Genomic DNA, 24,366 nt, shown 5'->3' with positions numbered 1-24,366 from the left:
TCTCCAATTATTACTACCATAAAGTATCTCCTGCCTTCTTTGGGAACCACAAAGTAACAGTTCTCACTGTTACCAATTAGGCCCCAAGATCCTAACTTCAGCTCCAATGGTCCTTTGCAACAGAATTCTTAACTGCCAGTCTATCCTATTTTAGAAAAATAAGTTTCATCTCATCATCCATGTCTATCTGCAACCTTCTCCCACTCTATCCCTTCACTACACAAAAGTTAAGTTTGGGCTCAACCTCTTCAAGCATCTCTATCAGCATGTCCTCTGCTTCATGAAGGTTTCCTGACTAATGAGAAGAAACCCTGCAGGTCATGCATGAGCTAAATATACAACTTTCAGGCACACTCACTAGTTGCCATTTGACAAGATGATTGTTCTCCTGCTTATACGGCTTGTATTTCTTAAATGTCCACTTTCAAAATGTTTGGTGAAATTTCCTAAATGTTTGGTGAAATTTCCTTGCATTACTCTCTGTGTGAGACATGTGTAAAAAATGCTTTTGATTGCACAGCAAAGTCACACTTACTCTGGACCACCTTCCCAGCCTGTCGAGAAGCTGGCGCTCCTGCTCTGCATATAAGCATGTGATTAAATTCTTCCTGAATGACCTAAAACCGAACACACGTGTCAAGGACCTACAAACCAAAATCTCTGCCAAAATCCAAACAGTCACCTCAAAACTCACCTCAGGAGTCAAATATTTGGGAATAAGATTCTCTAAAAAGGGCCTTTTCAAAATGGAATTTATGGATGGTCGGTCTCGAGGAGATACTTGAAAGAGCTGAGATATCAAGGAATGTAGCTCACGCGAAAACCTTGGAGATATTGGGGCAAAATGTGCTTGACAAATCTTCAGAACCAGCTGCTGTAAGTTGTTACCCTCAAACTGAAAGGGCAAGGAGCAATCATACTAAATCAGAGAAAAGTTACTAAAGTAACAAATAATAAAAGTGTTAAAGTAACAAACATACCAAGAAGCAAAACAATGTTTTTAAATTGTAGTTAGAAGCAGTAGACCTGTAATCCCAGCAATTTGGGAGGCCAAGGCAGGAGGATCACTGGAGCCCAGGAGTTCAAGACTAGCCTGGGAAACATAGTATTAGACCTCATCTCTCCAAATCATGGTTTTTAAAAATTTGCTGGGCTTGGTGGCATGAGCCTGTGGTCCCAGCTACTTGGAAGGCTGAGGCAAGAGGATTGTCTAAGCCCAGGAGGTCAAAGCTGCAGTGAGCTGTGATCACGTCACTGCACTCCAGCCTGGGTGACAAAGAGTGAGACCCGGTCTCAATCAAAAAATAAAAAAGAAGCACTATAGTCCACCCTAAATTGTTTTCAACAACTAATCTTTCGTTTCTCAACGAGATGCCATGTTATTTAAAACAAGTTTTTTTGTTTTGTCTTATTATCGAAATAATGTTTACTCATAATAAAAAACTGGAAGGTACAGGAAGTTATAAAGACAGGGGAAAATATGTATAATTTTACCCCACTCAGAGGTATAGCTCCTTCTGATCTTTTTTTAAAATGATGTTTATTTTACAAAGCTGAGGTCACATTGATACGAAATTTTATCTCTTGCTTTTTAAAATTCACATAAACATTGTTTAACTTCCTCTAAAATGCTTCACAGACCAGAAAATCTTCTATTGTATGAAATCAATAGTTATTTATACATAATAATATTCAACACCATGGTGTAGCAATAAAGGTACACATTGGCCGGGCATGGTGGCTCACACCTGTAATCCCAGCACTCTGGGAGCCCGAGATGGGGAGATCACCCAAGGTCAGGAGTTCAAGACCAACCTGGCCAACATGGTGAAACCCCGACTCTACTAAAAATACAAAAAAATTAGCCAAGCGTGGTGGTGGGCACCTGTAATCCCAGCTCCTCGGGAGGCTGAGGCAAGAGAATTGCTTGAACCCAGAAGTCAGAGGTTGCAGTGAGCTGAGATCATGCCACTGCACTCCAGTCTGGGTGACAGAGCGGGACTCCATCTCAAAAAAAAAAAAAAGAAGAAGAAGTACACATTTTCGTCAGAAATTGGCTGTGCAATCCTTGACAATAATTAATAATAACAATAATGACAGCTGTGGAGAAGAGTTGATGTAGCAGGTTATCCTCAGAAAGGCCTGCTTACAATGTTGGCCTGTGGCTGGTGTCTGGAAACTAAGATTTCAGAAGAATTCCCACCATTCCCTGAATGTTAAGAGCGGCTCTCTTTGCCTCAGCTATTTATGTGAACAATATGGTTTACGTCGAACACCCGCTTTCTTTCCAGGAGTCTGAAAGTTTGGCATATGCCAGGTAGAGGCTACCTATGTGACCAGTTCCCAGTAAAAATCCTGGGCACTGGGTATATCCAATGAGCTTTCTTATGGATCGCATTTCACAGGTGACGTGGGTAACAATGCTGGAGGATTTGGCACATCCCATGTGACCTCTGGGAAAAGACTCTTAAACACTTGTGCCTGGTTTCCTATGACCTTTGCCCACGTACATTTTTCTTTTGCTGAACATATCTATTCACACACTATTTATTTATTTATTTATTTATTTATTTATTTTTATTTTTATGTTTTTATTTATTTTTTTTTTTGAGATGGAGTCTCGCTCTTTCACCCAGGCTGGAGTACAGTGGTGCAATCTCAGGTCACTGCAAGCTCCACGTCCTGGGTTCACAACATTTTCCTGCCTCAGCCTCCCAAGTAGCTGGGACTACAGGCGCCTGCTACCACGCCCAACTTTTTAAAAAATATTTTTAGTAGAGACGGGGTTTCACTGTGTTAGCCAGGATGGTCTCGATCTCCTGACCTTGTGATCCACCCGCCTGGGCCTCCCAAAGTGCTGGGATTACAGGCGTGAGCCACTGTGCCCGGCACTATTCATTTATTTTTTATTTTTTTGAGATGGAGTCTCGCTGTCACCCAGGCTGGAGTACAACGGCGCGATCTCAGCTGATTGCAGCCTCCACCTCCATGGTTCAAGCAATACTCGTGCCTCAGCCTCCCAACTAGCTGGGGCTACAGGCACGTGCCACCATGCCTGGCTAATTTTTGTATTTTTAGTAGAGACAGGGTGTTACCATCATGTTGACCAGGCTGGTCTCCAACTCCTGACCTCAAGTGATCTACCCACCTCAGATTCCCAAAGTGCTGGGATTACAGGCATGAGCCACCATGCCAAGCCCACACAATTTATTTTTAATGGAAATATGCTACACGTACTAGTCTCCAACTTGGACTTTTTACTTTACAATATTGTTTGGACATCTTTCCATGTCATCTTCATTATTTTAAGTAGCTCATCCATATAATTTTTAACAATCTAATAAAACCAAACATTAACCTTTTTCTCCTATAAGTTAACTTCTTTTCTACAATTCCAATAATTCAAGATTAGTCTGACAACGAGCATACTTACAGGATGTTTGAGTGTGCAGAGCTCATATAAGACACAGCCAAGAGACCAAATATCCCTAAAGAAGATAAGAGTTTACATGCCAAGAAAATATCCATAATTCTTAATAAAAGCTTTTATCCTTATGGTGCCTTAAATTTGTGTCACTTTACAATTTTATATAAGTTGATCAGTTTTTACAAATGCTTTCAGATGTATCATCAATTCTTATTAGAAGATAAGAGGTAAAATGAAAATCATTTGTAGTTTGTCAGATTTCTAGTTGAAGAAAGGCATACAAACTTTGCTACAAGCTGGTGGTTTAATATTTAGTTCAGCTTCCTGCTCAAAAACAGTGTATGTATGATGAAATGTTGAGCAATTTGGAGGAGGCAGGCAGAACTCAAACATGGATTTGTTTTGACTCAAAAGGTAATATTTGGTTGATTTGGAAAGATATATCCTACTCAAGGCTTTTGAGAGAATCAAAGTTATATTATGTGATAAACATAGTATCTGATTCTCAATAAACATTTAAAAATATATTTAAAATATATATCATGAGTTTTACTCTTTACAGATTTAGTACTTCATAAATATTTATATGTGATTGGTTTAATTGAGGAGTTACTTTTTAGAACAAAAAGCACAATTAAATCTAAAAGATCAAAAAATGGATAATAAGAAGTCAAGGAGTCAAAGCAAGAAGGAATCATTAAAGTGAGGACTGAGGTAAATGGCTCCTCTAGCAGCAACACTTTGTGCGTGAGTGTGTATGTGTGTGTGTGTGTGTTTCAGACAGAAGGAGAGAAAGATAGACTTATACTAAGGTTTTGAGTACAAAAGATGGTAAGTACAACAGATGGTAAGATTGGTGGGAAACAAATTTGTGGGGTTTTTTAATGATTTTTTTTTTTTTTTTTTTTTTTTTTCCAGAAACAAGGTTTCGCCATGTTGCTCAGGCTGGTCTCAAACTCTTGAGCTCAAGCAATACTCCCTCCTTGGCCTCCCAAAGTGCTGGGATTACAGGTGTGGGCCACCTGCACCTGACCCAAGAAGCAAACATGAACTTTCTAGACCTTCTAGAAATTCACTGACCATTTCACATCACACAGACTTTTGTCTTTACTAGGGCTTCCACAGACCCAAACTTCTCTTCTGTTCCCAGAGCACCCTCTGTAGCCAGGGTAGAGGATTCATATGCCCCCAGGGCTCAGGCCAGTACTGCAGCCACCTGGGGGTCAGGTGGGGCCAGTTGCAGGCCTGAGACCACTCTGCATAGTGAAGACTGTGGTGAACCAGTCCTCTAATGGAGCCAGCGGCTACCCACCTGATTATTGCTAATATCTTCCAATTTTCAGAGGCACCAACTATGCATATTTTAAAGTCTTTCAATATTTAATTTTTTTTAATGTAGTGACAGGGTCCCACAATGTTGTCCAGGTTGGTCTTGAACCCCTGGACTCAAGTGATCATCACCCTCAGCCTCCCAAAGTGCTGGGATTATAGGCATGAGCCACCACATCCAGCAGTATTTAAATGTTGATTCAAATTCTTTTTTTTTTTTTTTTGAGACGGAGTCTTGCTCTGTCACCCGGGCTGGAGTGCGGTGGCCGGATCTCAGCTCACTGCAAGCTCCGCCTCCCAGGTTTACGCCATTCTTCTGCCTCAGCCTCCCGAGTAGCTGGGACTACAGGCACCCGCCACCTCGCCCAGCTAGATTTTGTATTTTTTAAGTAGAGACGGGATTTCACTGTGTTAACCAGGATGGTCTCGATCTCCTCACCTCATGATCCGCCTGTCTCGGCCTCCCAAAGTGCTAGGATTACAGGCTTGAGCCACCGCGCCCGGTCTGATTCAAATTCTTGAAAATCAGTACAAGGAAACAAAACAACACAGCTGACCCAAGGCTATCTGTGGCATGCCCTGCTCTGAACAGCCTACTTTCTGTCCAACACACCCTACCTGCATTCCTGCACAACTAACTTGAGGCCAAACTCCTTGGTGCCAGGGGATGTCTCAAAAAAAAAAAAAAAAAACCCTGTTATTTTATTAGGCAGAGAAATTCTTACTATTCTTTTTGTAAATCTCTACCACCTGAACTTTGCCTTTCATTTATCTCCTTCAAAGTCCAATAGCCAAGTATCTCTCGGGCATTTTTTCCTACACAAAAGGACAACTAACTTCCAAAGGGAACTCAGTCTTCTTTATCGCCAACTTGTTCAATGGCAGCCAGCTTTGAAAAATGAAAGTTTTTTCCTTCTCCTTATAGGAAGCAAAAGCTCCTCTTCACCTTTTCTTGTGGTATACATTAACATTACTGCTGAGCGCCAGGTGCAGTGGCTCACACCTGTAATCCCAGCACTTTGAGAGGCTGAGGCAGGCAGATCACCTGAGGTCAGGAATTCAAGACCAGCCTGGCCAATATGGTGAAACCCCGTTTCTACTAAAAATACAAAATATTAGCGGGGCATGGTGGCACGTGCCTGCAGTTCCAGGTACTTGGGAGGCTGAGGCAAGAGAATTGCTTGAACCTGGGAGGCAGAGGTTGCAGTCAGCTGAGATCACGCCACTGCACTCCAGCCTGGGTAACAGAGCCAGACTCCATCTCAAAAAAAAAAGAAAAAAAAAATTACTGCTGAGAATCAGACTCTGATATCACATACATAAAAACTAACTGGGTTTTAAAGCTGGAAGATACCTTGAAGATTACCTAGTCAATACTTTCATTGTTATGAGTTAGGAACCTGAGGCCCACAGAGGTCAAGACTTGGTCAAGTTAGCCAAGACTAGGATTCCTAGCTCCTAATCCAGTGAGCGGTCACCAGATCACACTGTCTTCTACTTCATCCTCTTCAATCTTTTCTTGCAATAGACTAAACAGTGCTTCAAAGGTATGAACATATAATACAAAAATGGACGTCACAGTGACTGCAATTTGCAATGTTATTTTTTATACCACTTGTATCTTTAAGTGAAGAGAAATGGCTTTCTTCTAAACAAGTTCGAAACCTTCAGGTAACACTGCTCAGAGATAGTCACTGGGATCCCCATTGTGTGGCAGGCCAGGTCTTACTAACGCAGGCCTCCATCATAACTGTTTCTGTACTGACTGAGTGGTGAAGTTAAATATTAAAAGCTAAAAAAGCCAGTGCCCGGCCAGGCACAGTGGCTCACACCTGTAATCTCAACACTTTGGGAGGCTGAGGCGGGCAGATCACAAGGTCAGGAATTTGAGACCAGCCTGGACAACATGGTGAAATCCCGTCTCTACTAAAAATACAAAACTTTAGCCAGGCATGGTGGCAGGCGCCTGTAATCCCAGATACTCAGGAGGCTGAGGCAGGAGAATTGCTTGAACCTGGGAGGCGGAGGTTGTAGTGAGCCGAGATCATGCCATTGCACTCTAGCCTGGGTGACAAGAGCAAGACTCTGTCTCAAAAAAAAAAAAAAAAAAAAAAAAGCCAGTGCCCTTATACAAAGGCTGTAATGTAAAAAAGCCCATCAAGAGTTTTGCCTAGGCCTTTCCTGGGCCTTAAAGCATGATAAAATAACAAAGGAATTCTTAACAGGAGCCATTTAAGATTAAACAAGTTTTATTGGGGGTCTGAAGAAACTCCCCAGGCCTCCATGAACAAGTTTATTGGAGGTCTGAAAGAACTGCCTAAACCTCCATGATTTAGCAGCAGACAAAATAAGGGTAATCACCCCAGTACCTAGACCCATTTAGATTAAGTAAGCTTACTGAGGCTCTAGAAGAAAGTCTTCAGGACTCAGACCTTAGTTACAGACTAAAAGGAGTTAATCACTATGTCTTTAAATGAATGCACACTTACACATAGACATATAGCTTAGAAGGTGTATAAGCTCTGAAAAACTTTGTAATTTTGAGCTGGTCTGGCGATAATTTCCAGGCCTTCTCCCTGTACCAGTTACAGAAATGAAAACTCGGTTCCTCCCCAGTTCATCTGCATCTCGTTATTGGACCATGAGAAATAGCAGCCCAACCCTGTTTGGTCCGGGAACAATTTCACACATGAAGAAAATGAAATTACAAAAGTACCATGAGAAAGAAAGAAGAGATTTGAATTTTAGTTTCTGGAATCTTCATTCAGTGTCATCCATCGGATTTTACTGACACTTTCAAACTAAGAGTCAGCAACTTACGTTTTATTGTTGTAGGGTTTATTCTGACAGATCTCTGGGGACAGGTAGTAAGGTGTTCCAACACAAGTTCGAGCAAGTTCCATGGAACTAGTAAATTATATTAAATAATAAATCAGTATGAATTTTTATTGGAGTAAGAAAAGCCTTAAGACATGGACATGCAAGAAAAAATGTGAAAATGGATAACACAAGATTTGATGCATACATGTGTTAGAAGAAAGCAAAACACTGTATGTTGATAGAGCAACTAAATCAGCTGATTTTTAAACTTACAATTCACCTCCCAAAAATTTACACATTAAAATATATTTTTTATGGCTTAAAGACTCCACAAAGAGATGCAATTGTCATGTTATAAAAATCTCTCAGATGTAGAGATTATCAAATTGCAACTTCATGATTTAAAACTTGGAAAATACAAAAATGAATAAGGGAGAAAAAAGTTACCCAGAATCTTAGCACCTAAAACTACTATTGTTAAAATTCTGATATATTTCCTTCCTGTCTTTTTTCCACACATATTTTTCATGTAACTGTGATCACAATGTATTTAAAATTCAGAATTCCATTTTCTTTACGTAGTATAACAAAGTTATCAAGAAGTCTTCAAAACCATAAATGTTTATGATATATTCAGGTACATGGTCAGGCCAAGCTTCATTAAATTTAACCATTTCCCAATTATTTAGGCATTTACATTATTCCAAATTTCAAATTATTCCCTTGGAACAAATGAAATAGAATATTTAAAAATCTCTTGATATATATTGCCACCAAATTGTCTTCTAAACAGGTGCACCAATTTAATCTGCTAGAAAGTGTGTAAACCAAAAATAAAATTCTGAGCCCCCCAACCAACTGATAAACCCTCCCTTTGGCCAAGGACATTCCAAAGTTAACGTGAAAAACCGGTTCAGGCCATGATGGGGAGCAGGGTTGGACATGCCTCATTATTTCCTCCTCCCCTTTGGAATTCAGGCACAGCTGACTGGCGTTAACACTAAAACAGACCTTAAGACTGACAAAGCAGACTCCTTGTAGCAATAAGATACCAAAGTCCAGCCTGACTCTAGTATAACATCACATGACAGATAGCAGGCCTGAAAGAAATCTAAATATTTTACCCCACATCATGTTTCTTTGTCCATATATTGAAATAGTCCTGCAAAGGTATCTCTTGTGGGGAAACTCTACATTCTGAAGAAAATTCCCTTCTGTTTCCAAGTCTTTTTCCTGATCCAGGAAAAAATTAACTAAGAGTCTTTTTAAATCTGATAAGAAGAGTTCAACAACAAGCTTCCAAGATGCCGCCAAAAGGAAAAAGTGGTTCTGGAAAAGCAGGGAAAGGGGGAGCAGCCTCTGGGAGTGACAGTGCTGACAAGAAGGCTCAAGGTCCCAAAGGTGGTGGCAATGCAGTAAAGGTCAGACACATTCTATGTGAAAAACATGGCAAAATCATGGAAGCCATGGAAAAGTTAAAGTCTGGGATGAGATTCAATGAAGTGGCCTCACAGTATAGTGAAGATAAAGCCAGGCAAGGGGGCAACTTGGGTTGGATGACCAGAGGGTCCATGGTGGGACCATTTCAAGAAGCAGCATTTGCCTTGCCTGTAAGTGGGATGGAGAAGCCTGTGTTTACAGACCCACCGGTTAAGACAAAATTTGGATATCATATTATTATGGTTGAAGGAAGAAAATAAAATCATATGAAAGACTGAAAAAAAAAAAAATCTGATAAGAAACATTTACAATCTATTCTCTCCGAGGCCTGCTACTTGGAGATTTCATCTGCATAATAAAAACCTTCATTTCCACAACCCCTTACCTTAACCCAGACACTCCCTTCCATTAATTCCAGGTCTTTAGATAGACTCTTTCAACCAACTGCCAATCAGAAAAGTTTTTAATCCACCTATGACCTGGAAGCTCCCTCCCACGCCTCCCAGCTTTGAGCTGTCCTGCTTTTCTGGACCAAACCCATGTACATCCTATTGGTGTCTTGTGTCTCCCTAAAATGTGCAAAACCAAGCTGTAGACCAGCCACTTTGGGTACATGTTCTTAGGATCTCCTGAGGGCTATGTCACAGGCATGGGCCTTTGGTCACTCGTATTTGGCTCAGAATAAATCTCTTCAAATATTTTATAGAGTTTGACTTTTTTCATTAAGAAGTGTAAACCTGCCTATTTCACTAAATTCTCTCTAGCTTTATGCATATTATAGTCACATCCATATTTGATAAACTGGAATTACACTTCAGAACATTAGCAACATCATTCTATTACACCACAATTTGTCTTGAGAATTTTAATCTCAAAGTACCATCTGATTTAATGCATTTACATAAAGCTACTTAAATTATTTAGACAACCAAGATTTTAATATCTTCTTAATCCATGATACCTAAAAATACATATTTGGGCTATTTTGAATAGAAAGAAAAATTATTTTCAAAGTACTTACTTATTCAGGACTCTTGCTATACCAAAGTCCCCAAGCTTTGCAACCATTCCATTCTTGCTAAGAAAAATGTTCTATAAAGGGAGAAAATGTCATGTTGTTTGAGGTACTTCAAGAAAAGATCAATTCTGTCTTAGTCTTCTCTCTGAGCTGTTACCTGAGCTTTTATGTCCCTGTGTAATATCTTCCTGTCATGAATATGTTTTAGTCCTAGAGAAATCTGTACAAACCATCCGAGGATCTATAGAGAGAACACAAAACAAAGCCACTGAATAGCCTGGTAGTCACTGAAATGTCTTCATGGTAACATGCAAAAAGAAAGAAAGAAATTATACACACACACACACACACACACATAGTGTATGTGTATTTATAGGAATGAAGTTAATAGGTATACTTTATCATATTATTATTTTCATTTTACAACTAAAACAATGGAGGCACAGAAAAGTAATCCAAATATCACTGGTATCAGATGAATTCCACACGCAGAAAAAGATAAGTAGGGGCAAGGGAAGACACATGCGTTCATGATTTTCTTTTTTTCTTACTTAACCCTGGGGTGCTAACTGCATTGTAAATAGTACACAAGTAGCCCTGTTTCCTGATAACCTGGGAGCCATTGGTTCTTCCTTTACGGTGGAAGGAGGGTGCCAAGGGTGGGGAGAGAAAGAGGAAGAAATGAGGGATCTGTGAGGTTGTTAGGAATTGTAATAAAATATCAATATATCTAATATAAAACCAACAAATACTTTACTTTTAAAGTTTAATTTTATTTCTAAGTCATGATTTTATTTTATCTTTGTTGACCATGAGCCTCTTTCTGAAAATGTGTTCTATGCCTACAGAAATTTATTTAAACTATTCTAAAATTTCACTGGTTCTTTGTCTGCCAAATTATACAGAAAGAGGAAAATAACAGGAATAAAGCCATATTCCAGACATTAATATTTGGTTGTAATTTTAGTTCATTCCCAACAAAAAGAAATGTAACTCAAAATTTTGTCAAGAGAAGCATTTTTATAAAATGTGGCAAAATAATACCTAGATAAGAAAAAAGAGTTTCTATGAATATGGAATTTAATATATAATATAAATGAGCATACAAAAAATGCTTGATTAATCTTACAGAAGTTAGAAATATTGATTCTTCAATCCTTCATATATTCAAAATATTAAACTTTAGGAGGAAATTATATGGGCATGAGGCTCCCAAATGCTAAAATAGAACAAAGAAACAAATGGCCAAAGGAAAAATGGTGGGCCTTTCCTGTGTGCTTCCTGAGGCAATGGCCTTACCAGCAATCATATAGGCGCTCATTCAGATTCCTCTCCACACACACAAACCTGTCTCCTTCATGAGTACCACTCCCAAGAGGGTTCCAAGGAGGCTTGGAGTATAGAAGAGAAATACATTTGTGCAAAGAGAAAGTGGGAGAGGTCATTATTCTTCATCTTTTATCTCCCCCTCTTAGTAACTAATAAAACTAAACAGGCATTGCCAAAAGAAGCTTCTATCCTCCCTAGCAAAGTGGGATATCTACTTTAAAACACAGCACCAAATGGTGAAAGAGAAAACAGTGAAGCTATAAACACATCACATGTTAAATGGCTAAGGAACACTCACATTCAGGTTTTTATTTAACCATGAAGATTTATCTCAGAGGCATCCTACACGAGATTGTCCAAACAGACTATCTTTTCTCAAGAAAATCTCACTCTAAAAAACAATTCAGTTTAAGTTCAATTGCAAACTTGTTCTACTGAATCTACCAAGAATATTGATCCACTATTTTATGGTTTGAATTTCTCTACCAAAACACATGCTTTATATCAACATAGTCTACTACTTATGACACTATAAATTTAATTCTCTCCCGACCACACATACATAAAATTAAAAGGCAAATTAGAAGTTTTTACCTGATCTTCACTAAATAACACACCCCGTTGTCTATTGATCCTTTTCATGAGATCCCCTCCATCACAATATTCCATTACAATAAACAGCCTGCCGTTCTCTGTAAGAAAAGGAATCATTTGGTGCTGGAAGGATTTCAGATATTTATCAGTCATGTTCTGGCTGTGGAATCAAAATGGACTGGGTTCTAATTCCACTATACCATTTATATTTCTTAGCTCTGTGACTCTGGGCAAGTCACTTTAACTTCTCTGTGCCTCATTACCTCATCTGTAAAATGGAAATAATATTATAGAAATTTGTTCTTCAGATTGTTGGAAAGATTAAATGAGTTAATCCCTGTCAGATGCTTAGAATAATGCCTGTAGATAATAAGAGTTTAAGAAATGTTGGCTATTTTTATTAATACATTCCTTTGAGAGATTAGAAATCTGCTATAAAAATAGCAGCTGTAACTCTTTCCTAACACCCCAGGAAGAATTAATAGCCCCTTCTTGAATTTGGGCATAAAGCCATATTTATACGGCACTTATTCATCTACGTTGTTGAATACAATAGAAACTCTTATAACTGACCTCTGCCTAAACCACTCACTAGATTACAGGACACTCTCCATTACTATTGTCCCATCAAGGTTACCACTAGTTACTACTAGGTTCTCTAGTATGTCCAAGTACCTCTGCTCCTACCAATTGAACTGAATCTTACCAAGATCATTGTGTTTCTTCCCAGATATGTTTATTCCATTTACTCTTGTCTTTATAACAGACACTGATGAAATACGAATAGAAAATGAAAGATGTGATATTTTCCAAAAGCTATGCTGAATATTTTGGAGGACTCAGTAAAAGTGAGCAGTTTTTAAAAAAATAGCTATTGACCTAAATGTTGATGGGATGAATGAAATATAACTGGAAAACTTCTAAAAGGATTGTGTACAGACTATCCACAAATTCTTGCTCCACATTAAAGAAAAGAAACTATAAGTTCTAAATAAGAAGCATACCTTACGTAAGAAAGAAAATTCAGAACGATATCCGTGGACTCATAATCTACCAACTATAGTTCTGAATTTTCTTGAACTGTAGTGAGTTATTCTTGTCTTTACATAAACTGATGAAATATGAATAGAAAATGAAAGATGTGATTATTTCTCCAAAAGCTATCCTGAATATTTTGAAGGACTCAGTAAAAGTGAGTTTAATAAATAAATAAATAAATAAATAACCATTGACCTAAACGTTGAATGAAATGAGTGAAATACAACTAGAAAATTTCTAAAAGGATTGTGGACAGATTATCCACAAACACTGGCTCCATATTAAAGAAAAGAAACTATCCTTTGACAAATGCTTGTAATTTCCTTAAAATTTTTTTCTTTTTTTTTTTTTCTGGCCATTTCCACTCAAAGGATGATTATGTCTTCTTATGTTAAAATATGTTTGCATAACTGCTAGGATCTAAATATCTTTGTCTTCCCCAAATGTATATGTTGAAATTCTAGCCCCCATGGTGATGGTATTAGGAGGTATAGGGCTTTTGGAAGGTGACTAGGTCATCAGGGTGAAGCCCACATGAATGGACTGCTGTCCAAGAGAGAACCCTCTCCGCTTCCACCATTGTGAAGTCACAATGAGGCGAACCATCTATGAACCAGAAAGTGAACCCTCAGCAGACAGTGAATCTGCCTGCACCTTGATCTTGTACTTCTCAGCCTCCAGAACTGTGAGAAATAAATTTCTGCTGTTTATAAGCCACTCAGTTTATGGTATTTTGTTATAGCTGCTGGAATAGACTTATAGCTGCTAGAATAGACTAAAACAGGTGATTTTCCGCTTTAACCAGCTTTCTTAATTAGCCCACCAACTACCAGCTGGGATCTTGTTAGAAAAGAAGGATTTCTACTCACTTGGTTGTCTACACTTCATTCTTTTGTATCTAAAACAGTAGTTAGCACATCAAAGGGGCTTAAATGTTTGTTGAGTGGATTCATTAAAAACAAACAAACAAACAATAACAAAAACAAACAAACAAAAAAAACCCCGAAGGAACACAAAACATACAAAAACATACATGCCAAAATCAGGCTTATAAGCAATTGTTAACATTTTCCCCTGTAGTCCCTACTAAATGCCAAACTCTCTTGCCAAATCTTTTGCTCTTCTACTCTTTAAAGTACCCTAACCAACTTACTGTGGATATCAGTAACCTGGCAGTGTCTACCCTTGGTTGCTTCTAATTCACAAACCATGCATCTTCTTTCACATATTTCAATTTTTCCACCTCTCTTCTTTAAGAGACAGATCCATTCATTTATTAACAAACTTCTATTGAGGACATGCAAAAGCAAGGAATGCTGTGTAGGAATAAAAAACAAATAAGCCATCCATTCTACTGTTAAAGAGGCAAAGTCTAGTTGGGGGGTCCCTCAGCATTGGGTGAGAAGTGCTGTGAAGAAGACTGTAGGCTGGAGGGTGAGGAGAAAGTGCCTGCAAGTCAAACTGGAGATCCAGGAAGGGTTCTGAGAAGATGCTTCCTGATATGCCCTAATATCTAGAGATCAGTTATTTTCAGGAATGTGTTACTTTTAGGAGAATTGATGTTTCTTATCAATGAAGCTCAGTCACTAAAAGGTCTGCCACAGCAATGAAGGGATGGCAATTTCAAAACCATGGAAGAATCAGAATAATGAAACAGAGGAGAAAAGATTTCATCTCACTTCCTTTTCACCAACCTCCAACTCACTCACCCTTTCACTGGCTTTTGGTGAAAGAAACTGACTGACTCAAAATTCATCATGACAGAGGTATCTTAAAGAAACTACTGGCCGGGTGCAGTGGCTTATGCCTGTAACCCCAGCACTTTGGGAGGCCGAGGTGGGTGGATCACCTGAGGTCAGGAATTTGAGACCAGCCTGGCCAACATAGTGAAACCCCATCTCTACTAAAAATACAAAAATTAGCCAGGTGTGGTGGCGGGCACCTGTAATCCCAGCTACTCAGGAGACTGAGGCAGGAGAATTGCTTGAACCCAGGAGGTGGAAGTGCAGTGAGCCAAGATTGCGCCATTGCACTCCAGCCTGGGTGACAGAGTGAGACTCCGTCTCAAAAAAAAAAAAAAAAAAAAGAAAAAAAAGAAACTACTTAACGTCAATTAGCATTATCTCTGACTGTAAAATAAGGATTTTCCCCATTAGCCACTGTTAATTTTATATTTATTGGAAATGTGTGGAAAAATCATTTATGCTCTCAAATTTTCCATCTGCTGTAAAGCTCATGGATCACCGACACTTCAAAACAATTGGGGGGCACTAAATAACCTTTTTATTTGTCAAGTTCCAACATTTATTAAACAGTTATTCTAATTCATTCTAAAATGCACTTTTAAAAAATCAAGGGCTTGGCACAGTGGCTCTCGCCTGTAATCCCAGCATTTTGGGAGGCCAAGGCTGACGCAGGTGGATTGCTTGAACTCAGGTGTTTGAGACCAGCCTGGGCAACATGGCAAAACTCTGGCTCTATAAAGAAAAAAAAATACAAAAATTAGCCAGGTGTGGGGGTGCATGCCTGTAATCCCAGTACGCAGGAGACTGAGGTGGGAAGGCCACTTAAGCCCAGAAGGTCAAGGCTGCAGTGAGCTGTAATGGTACCACTGCACTCCAGCCTGGGCAACAGAATGAGACTCTGTCTCAAAAAAAAAATAAAATCAAGTTTGTTTCTTACAGACCTTGGCGTCTTCCAATCACTTGCTGTAGACCTGGCAGGCTTAACGTTTTCACTGCCTAAATAATTTTTAGAATACCTTAACCAACTTTGTTTGCTCATATTTTCTTTTTTATGTGCGCATAAGAGTAATATAAAATAAAACTCTGTGTTTAAATAAATGTAAAAGATCTCTTTCTGGCCAGGCACAGTGCTCACAGCACTTTTGGAAGCCATGGCAGAAGGATCACTGGAGGCCAGGAGTTCAAGGCTGCAGTGAGCCATGATCCAATTACCCCAATTGCAAGTAAATGAAATCTGTAACAACCTAAATAAGCTTGGAAGAAGACCATGAGCCACAGATAACGGTCCCAACTGATACCTTGATTTCAACTAGCTGAGACTGTGGGCAGAGAATCCAGCTAAGCCAACCTCAGGCTTCTAACCTACAGAAATCAAGAGATAATAAATATGTGTTGTTGTTAAGCCACTAAATTTGTGTTCATTTGCTATGTAGTAATAGAAAACAAATACAACAGCATGGGAATTTTTGCCTATTTTGTCTGCTGATATATCTCCAAGACTTAGAACATGACTGGCATATAACAGACACTTAATGAATGTTTATTGATGGAATTCACATGGAATTAATTTAGTCTTAGGAAAATATCACTACATTCTCATTATTTCTCTTATGTTGCTTCAAAGCAATAAAAACATCCTATTTTCTTTTTTTTGAGACAGAGTTTCGTTCTTGTTGCCCAGGCTGGAGTGCAGTGGCACAATCTCAGCTCACTGCAACCTTCGCCTCCCAGGTTCAAACGATTCTCCTACCTCAGCCTCCCAAGCAGCTGGGATGACAGGCACGCACCAGCACACCTAGCTAATTTTTTTTTGTATTTTCAGTAGAGACGGGGTTTCACCATGGCCAGGGTAGTCTTGAACTCCTGACCTCAGGTGATCTGCCTGCCTGGGCCTCCCAGGGTGCTGGGTTTACAGGCGTGAGCAACTGCGCCCGGCCGAAAACATCCTATTTTCTATAGACAAACACTAGAGCCATGGTTCTTATGATCAGAGATAAGCCATTTGAAGGAAAGCAAGCCTTTACCCACACTCTCTAAAAGACAGAGGCTACAAGGCCCTCTGAGGCTTTTAGATAAGCTCAGTAGTTCAAGTCCCAGCAATCTGCCAAGAAAACTCAAAGGCATCACAATAGCTGTAGCTTTCCTGAACACAGGGGTGCTCTACTTAAAAAGAGTCAGAAGAAAATGTAAACTTACAGTATCAACAAACACAGCAGAGGTTATTTACACTGTAAAAATGACCCTAGTTTTGCAAAAGCTTCCAGCGGTAAACTGTCCTCAAAAATCACTCTCACATGGTATAAGGAAATACTCCAGTCTCTAAAAGTGGTCCAGTCCATTTGCTCATTCAGTAAATAGGTATTGAGCAGCCAGTGTGTGCTAGATGCCAAGGATCAAGTGGTGAGCAAAACAGATGGAGCCCCAAAATTCATTAAGTTTACTACGTAAAGGACAACAAATATGAAACAAATTCATAATCATATAAATAGACATATGTAAGTACAACAGCTGTGGAAGAGAACCAAAGGGAGCTGTAATTTGAATTGTGAGTTCAGAAAAGGCCTGAGGATGAGCAGGAGTTAGCCAGAGAGTCACAGTAATAACCTCAGATAAAATAAAGAAGAGAAAGATCATTTTACAGCATTACCAGTAGCCAATGGACAGGAATGCAAGGCACTTTATTCAGTGGCTCCCCTTGAAAGTTATTCCATGCAACCCAATTCTAGACCATGTGTACTGTTCTGCTCCCAGGAAGACCTCAGAAGAGTCACAAGAGCTCTTTTAAATACCCAGAAGCCAAAGAAGGGCGATACACACAGAAGTACTTTGAATGTAGTGGTTTTAATCAGGAAGGAACACAGTGCCCTGCACAGTGCACATGCTCGAGACACAGTGGCTGTATTTATTTATTGACTGACTTTAACCCAACTGATGATGCTTGAAGATACCGAGGTTAACACTTCTGCTCCATGAACTACTTATCACTCTTTTTTTTTTTTTTTTTTTTAAATACACAGGCTTTTATTTATTTTCTTCAGATTGTTTTTTCGTGAATATAAAGATGAGGAGTCCACTCTGCAACCTAAAAATATTTACTTATTAAAACTATATTAATACTTTAATAAACTATACAAAAAGGTCATGAGACAAACATCTGCATTTATGGAACTGCAAGTCAGTCAGGCCAGTTCCCTGTAGAGGGAATTCCTAGCATGACCTCATTCATCTGTGAGGACACAGAGCAGTCCTTGTTTAGACAGACACATTCATCTACTGCTCAGCATGGTCGGCCTTCCACTTCTTGATGGTTTCCTTCTGCTGTGAATGTGCATGTCCAGTTGTCTGCTTCTTAGAGCAGACGTTTACCTTCCTCATCCACCCGCCATTGGAGGAGGACTAGGGCCACGCAGATGATTGATTCTACCCATTCTTTGGGGAGGGTTTCCCGGTGGCCCTCTTCCATCATCATATCTGGAATCAGATGAGTTTCCATAGCTTCTTCTTTTTTTCACATCTTGCTGAAGCAGAGTTTTGAAAAACAAAACCACAAACTCAGCTATTCCCCAGAAGAAATCTGTTATCAAAGATAATCTCCATGGAGACTGACTCCGGCTGTCCAACACTTGTCCGTTCAAGATGTAAACCATCTTCTCCCACTACCCGGCTTCAGATCGACCGGGCGCCTGGCCCCTCTCGGCCTCTGTACGACTTATCACTCTTAAAACAGCCCAGTGCTGGGGGCTGGGCTGGGGAATGACCCGTCATAAAACTGTCAGCACATACAGCTCTGTCACAACTTAAGACACACCTGACATACTGTAGATTTGTTTATTGTCTATCTCTTCCCACTAGAATATAAATTTCATGAAAACACGGATTTTCATCTGCTTTGTTCACTCTTATATTCCTGACACCTAGAACAATGTCTGGCATATAGCAAGCACTCAATAAGTATCAGTTCAGTGAATGAATACTGTCTGACAGATGCCCCTTCATTTACTATTTAGTTTTTACCTTTGGACTATAGTGACGGGCGGAGGCAGAATTGTATTCAGGTGTACAGAGGAAGGGAATTCCTTCCCTAAAGTTCTTCCCCTCTACATGGCAGTGTGCTAGGCTATGGTGTGTGGTTGTTTGCTGGCTCTCTGTAAGAGGATTACACCAGCCCCATCTGTTGCCTAAGGATATGCGGGATCCCATGTAAGCAGAGTACGGCCCCAACACACACACACAAACACACACATCCCAGCAGGACTTTGAGAGCGATAGTGTGGTGGGCTCTGTGTTTTCCTCTCTTGTTTTGCTTATGAGAACAGCTGGCTCCTTATCTGAGCTGCTCCTTCAGCCTGGGCCCCAGACTCAAGACCCCAGCCTACCACAGCTAGCATGTAATGTAAGTGAGAAATAGATGTGTATTATTGTAAGTCACTTAAATTTGGGGGTTGTTACTAGAGCAAAGAAACTAATAAGCCACTCATTAATTTTTTGGGAGAGTGAGAATTAAGGAGAGGCAGAAAATAAGCCAGTCATTAATTTTTTGGGAGAGTGAGAATTAAGGAGAAGCAGAAAAACAAGAAAACATAAGAAAGCTGTCTACAAAAACTTACTAGAGAGGAAACAACGAAGAGGTCTCAAGCTGCAATTTAAGTAAATGGGGAAATGACCCATCTACAAAAATTAATTTATACACAGTCCTTAGGAACAAATCTTTTTACATATGTCAACATGCCTATACTTTATAAAAATAGTTAAAGAATATTAGGAAATCAAACCTTGAAATGAATTGAAGAAGGCTACAATGTTGGGATGTTTCATCTTTGCCAGAAGAATGACTTCTTTCTTTGAAGCTTCTTTTTCTTGTATGGGCATCTAAATTACATGAAGAGACACAGTAGTCTATAAAGGTAACTTGGTTTCAAGAACATGCTTTCTGCTCGTTTCCATCTCAAATTCTCTAGGATTTCAGTGGCTTTTAATGTCACTTTGAAACCGATCTTTCAATGGCAGGAAACATTTCTAGAATTAGCAGAGTACCCTACATCACATCAATGGTTTGTCGACAATCATCATCAAGAAAATAAATATTTCTGGTGAAGTTTTGCTACATTAAAAGCTGGACTGGTGGTACTGTGTTCATTATCTAGCCATATGGAACCATATTTTAATATCTATCTTTCAGTAGCAAAGGAATTCTTTATAAAAATGCAGCATTCCAGGAGCAATCACTGCTGAGAAGAAACAAATGCAATCTAAAAAAAGAAAATGTGTCATATCCTACAGAAATCAGGCCAATAAAATTTTGTATTAAGATGACTACATTTTTCATTTTCAAATAAAAATTGTCTTGCATGACTTCATTTTGGAAGTATTTGGGTATACTTCTTGTTCTACTTATCATCTACAGACAATACTTTCCAAGGGGTTTGGTGCCAGTATCAGTGGCCACACCTCGTTTCTACATTTCTTCCTCACTCTTGATACTTTGCTGACTTGTCATTTTTACCCTGACTTCCAGCCCCTGACTGCCCCGCCTTTCTGATGTCCATGGGGCCTCCACCCATTAGAAGTCTTCAACATTGGCCAAATTTTTCATTCTCATTTAAGACTTAAGAATGTTTTAAAAATTAATATTCTCAATTCTAGTTTCCCTACATCTCAGCTGAAGGATCCTTCAGTAAGGATCTTTCTAAGCTTCAGTGTTTCCTGCCCCAATTTAAATTGTATAGTCAGTACATAGGCGTTTCAAAACAAAAACAGCTGAATTACTCCTATCAGCTGGATAGATTTAGCAACTTAAAAAAGTCCTAACTACTATTTATTCAAAAGAATATTATAAACAAAATTAAAAGGCAAACAAAAGGTTAGGTTACAATATTTGTACAATATATGACAAATATATTTATAATAATATAAAAATTGATGGCAAATAATTTTTAAAAAGGCAAACACCCCAACAGAAAAATAGCAAAGTACAAGAATAGTCAACTCAAAAAAAAAAAAACAAGAGAAATAAAAATGGCTGATAGAAAAAATATTCAATCTCATGCAGTAATCAAAGGAATAAAAACTAAAGCAAAATTTGGCTGGATGTGTGGTAGCTCACGCCTGTAATCCCAGCACTTTGGGAAGCCAAGGCAGGCAGATCATTTGAGGCCAGGAGTTCAAGACCAGCCTGGCCAACACAGCAAAACCCTGTCTCTACTAAAAATACAAAAAAGCAGTCAGGCGTGGTGGCACACACCTGTGGTCCCAGTTACTTGGGAGGCTGAGGCAGGAGAATGTCTTGAACCTGGGAGGTGGAGGCTGCAGTAAGCCAAAATCATGCCACTGCACTCCAGCCTGGGTGACAAAGTAAGACTCCATCTCAAAAAAAAAAAAAAAAAAGGAATGAAAACTAAAATGTAATATAGCATGTCATGTACGAAATTGGCAAAGATGAAAAGAATGTCAATAACCACTATTGACCAGAAAGCAGCAAAATGGACACTCATTTATTTCTGGTAAAAGAACACAAATTCATAAAATCCTTCTGGGAAGGCAGTTTTACAATATAATATGAATCTTTAAAATGTTCATTTTTGGGGGGTGTCTGTATCCTGATGAAGAAATGTACCTTTTTATTAATTTTCTTTTTTTTTTTTTTTTTTTTTGAGGCGGAGTCTCGCTCTGTCGCCCAGGCTGGAGTGCAGTGGCGCGATCTCGGCTCACTGCAAGCTCCGCCTCCCGGGTTCCCGCCATTCTCCTGCCTCAGCCTCCCGAGTAGCTGGGACTACAGGCGCCGCCACCACGCCCGGCTAATTTTTTTGTATTTTTAGTGGAGACGGGGTTTCATTGTGTTAGCCAGGATGGTCTCGATCTCCTGACCTCGTGATCCGCCCGTCTCGGCCTCCCAAAGTGCTGGGATTACAGGCTTGAGCCACCGCGCCCGGCCTATTAATTTTCTTAAGACAAAGTATTGCTCTATCACCCAAGCTGTAATGCAGTGGCATTGCACTGATCTTGGCTCACTGCAGCCTCTGCCCACTGAGCCCAAGTGATCCTCCCACCTCAGCCTCCTGAGTAGCTGGGACCACAGGCAAGCACCACCATGCCCGGCTAATTTTTTGTATTTTTAGTAGAGATGGGGGGGGTCTCACCATGTTACCCAGGCTGGTCTCGAACTCCTGTCCTCAAGTGATCCAGCTGCCTCAGCCTCCCAAAGTGCTGGGATTACAGGCATGAGGGAAATGTTCCTATTTTTGACTTACTAATTCTTCTAGAAATTTATCCAAAGAAGATAAGAAAAGTGTATAGAAGAGTTCTCATACAAAAGACTTTGTTACAGTGTTTTATTGCTAGTTTTTAAGTTACTCTAATAATGCATGCTTGTTTTAAGTCAAATAGAAGTGAATAAGGTAAAAGTGAAACTTCCCTCTTTCTTTCTCATCTAGCCCACAGATGAAAGCCTACAGGTGGTAACTTTACTCTTAATGGCAAAAACGCAATTACTTTTGCGCCAACCTAATACTATGTTCCCTAGGGATAACTGTTGTTAATAGAGCTTTTTAATTCATGCACATATAGGTAAGCATATATACATAGTTTTGCTTAATAAAAATGAATTATACTTTACATATTAAATATTATTGAATCGTAGCCAAAAAACCAACCAAACAATTTAATTATCTGAAAACAGAAAAAGAGTTAAATAAATTACAGGGGCTGTTTTGCTAGGTTTCTCTTTTTCTTTTTTTCTTTTTTTTTAAAGACAGAGTTCTGCTATGTTGTCTAAGCTGGATTTTAACTCCTGGGGTCAAGGGATCCTCCCAACTCATTCTCCAGAATAGCTGGGACTACAGGCACCATGCCCAGCTAAATTATGTTATTTTTAACCTGCTACCACTTTAATGCTATGCAGTCATTAAAAATAAAGGGAGGCAACGTATTATCATGGAAAGAGCAGAGAAAGACTTCAATGGATCTGCTGAGTACTGTGCATCCTGAAGCTAACTGCTTAACCTCTTTAGCCTCAGCTCTTTCACTTGTACAGTGAGAATAATGAAAGCTACCTTTCAGAGTGGTTTTGAAGATTAAATTGAGTTGATATATATAATAAAACACTTACAATGGTGTGACATACAATGGACACCCTGTAGGTAGTCCCTTTATCATTAGTGTGAACATTTAATATCATTATATGATAACGTTATATAAAAATATTGAATGAGACGACGAAATATTCAAAATATATTACTAATAAAAAAACTGTTATAAAAGAGTATATCCGGGCCGGGCACGGTGGCTCACACCTGTAATCCCAGCACTTTGGGAGGCTGAGGCGGGCAGATCACGAGGTCAGGAGTTCCAGACCAGCCTGGCCAACATAGTGAAACCCTGTCTTTACTAAAAATACAAAAATTAGCTAGACACAGTGCCATGTGCCTGTAGTCCCAGCTACTCAGGAGGCTGAGGCAGGAGAATCGTTTGAACCTGGGAGGCAGAAGCTGCAGTGAGCCAAGACTACGCCACTGCACTCCAGTCTGGGCAACAGAGCGAGACTCCATCTCAAAAAAAAAAAGAGTATATCCACCATGACACCAATCATTCTAATAACTTATATATTTATATATTAAAAATAGTCTAGAGAGAAATTCAGCAAAATGTTCATAGTGATTAAGAAAGAGGTTATATGCTATTTTTATTTTCCTCTAAATGGTCTTATTTTCCCCTTTGGTTCCTTTCAAAATTTCTACAATGAACATTTTTATTTTCATAATTGAGGAAAGATAAAACACTTCTATTTGAGCCCAGAAGGAAAAGAACATGCTTTATAATGGTAGGATGATAACAGAAAATATTAGCTTTTTGGTACCTGTAAGAAAATAAGCAATTTACTTCTGGGGTCTAGTGTAGGGAGTAGGGAGGCATTAGAGAGAAGAAATAGAAATTTCTCTAGATAAGAAATAATGAAAAACTACATGAGAGTAGATAGGAAGAAAGAAGTAATAAATGTTAGTATTGTGACAGATGTTACAGGTAAATTCGACAACATAAAGAGATATCGGAAAACAAGAATAATGAGGTCTAATATAAGATTCTACTTATTTATGGCATGGTGACAAGGGTAGTTCATGAGTAAAGTGATGAAAAAATTGGTGCTCTATTACAAAACTATAGTCAATTTTTGATTATACTAAAGAATGGGAGAGATGCTCTGAAATGAAGTAATGTACATTTTTATAGAGATTCACCTCTCAAGTATTTTCTCCTTACATAGAATTAAAATGGTTTTATAATTCCTAAGTATATACCAGCTTTGCAATAGAGCAAGAGGGCCGGAAAGCATCTGTCCAGTGAATCATCTATCCAATAAGAAGTTACTGAATATCTCCTGGCACCAAGCATTATTATTAGGTGCTGTGTGGAATGCCAGCATGAAATTCACATGGACTCAGTCCTCACAGAACATGTTACAGCTAAATAAGGAGGAGAAGGCACAAAATAAACAGCCAAAGCATGTCCAGAAAGAAAGCAGTCAGTACTATAACAGAGGTTCCAATAAAAGTTACGCAAGTTTACAGAGAAAGAGAAATTCTTTAAAGTGGGAGGATTCTGGAGGTATGGTGGAACTCAGCCTTGAACAAGTG

At 39.1% G+C, this 24,366-nt stretch overlaps 1 protein-coding gene and 2 pseudogenes across 5 annotated transcripts in view; 1 reads left to right on the top strand and 2 right to left on the bottom strand.

Moving 5' to 3' along the window:
* The window catches only part of LOC105490752 (NIMA related kinase 5), a 101,619-nt gene that overhangs the window by 70,444 nt on the left and 6,809 nt on the right, over nucleotides 1–24,366 (bottom strand). For 4 of the 5 annotated variants that reach the window (XM_071081291.1, XM_071081290.1, XM_071081288.1 and 1 more), the window contains exons 4-11: nucleotides 19,513–19,609; nucleotides 11,958–12,055; nucleotides 10,192–10,275; nucleotides 10,038–10,108; nucleotides 7,577–7,663; nucleotides 3,434–3,488; nucleotides 695–895; nucleotides 536–617 (exon numbers count right to left, since the gene is read on the bottom strand). In XM_071081291.1, the coding sequence (XP_070937392.1) occupies nucleotides 536–617; nucleotides 695–895; nucleotides 3,434–3,488; nucleotides 7,577–7,663; nucleotides 10,038–10,108; nucleotides 10,192–10,275; nucleotides 11,958–12,055; nucleotides 19,513–19,609 (775 nt within the window). The remainder of the gene's footprint in view (nucleotides 1–535; nucleotides 618–694; nucleotides 896–3,433; nucleotides 3,489–7,576; nucleotides 7,664–10,037; nucleotides 10,109–10,191; nucleotides 10,276–11,957; nucleotides 12,056–19,512; nucleotides 19,610–24,366) is intronic. The other variant, XM_071081292.1, reaches the window with a different exon arrangement.
* Nucleotides 8,863–9,291, top strand: LOC105490751 (peptidyl-prolyl cis-trans isomerase NIMA-interacting 4 pseudogene; annotated as a pseudogene).
* LOC112428194 (selenoprotein K-like) lies at nucleotides 17,739–18,454 on the bottom strand (annotated as a pseudogene).

The sequence above is a fragment of the Macaca nemestrina genome, chromosome 16, assembly GCF_043159975.1.
Source record: "Macaca nemestrina isolate mMacNem1 chromosome 16, mMacNem.hap1, whole genome shotgun sequence".
In the NCBI taxonomy this organism is placed as follows: Eukaryota; Metazoa; Chordata; class Mammalia; order Primates; family Cercopithecidae; genus Macaca; species Macaca nemestrina.
This window is presented reverse-complemented; position numbering and strand designations above follow the sequence as displayed.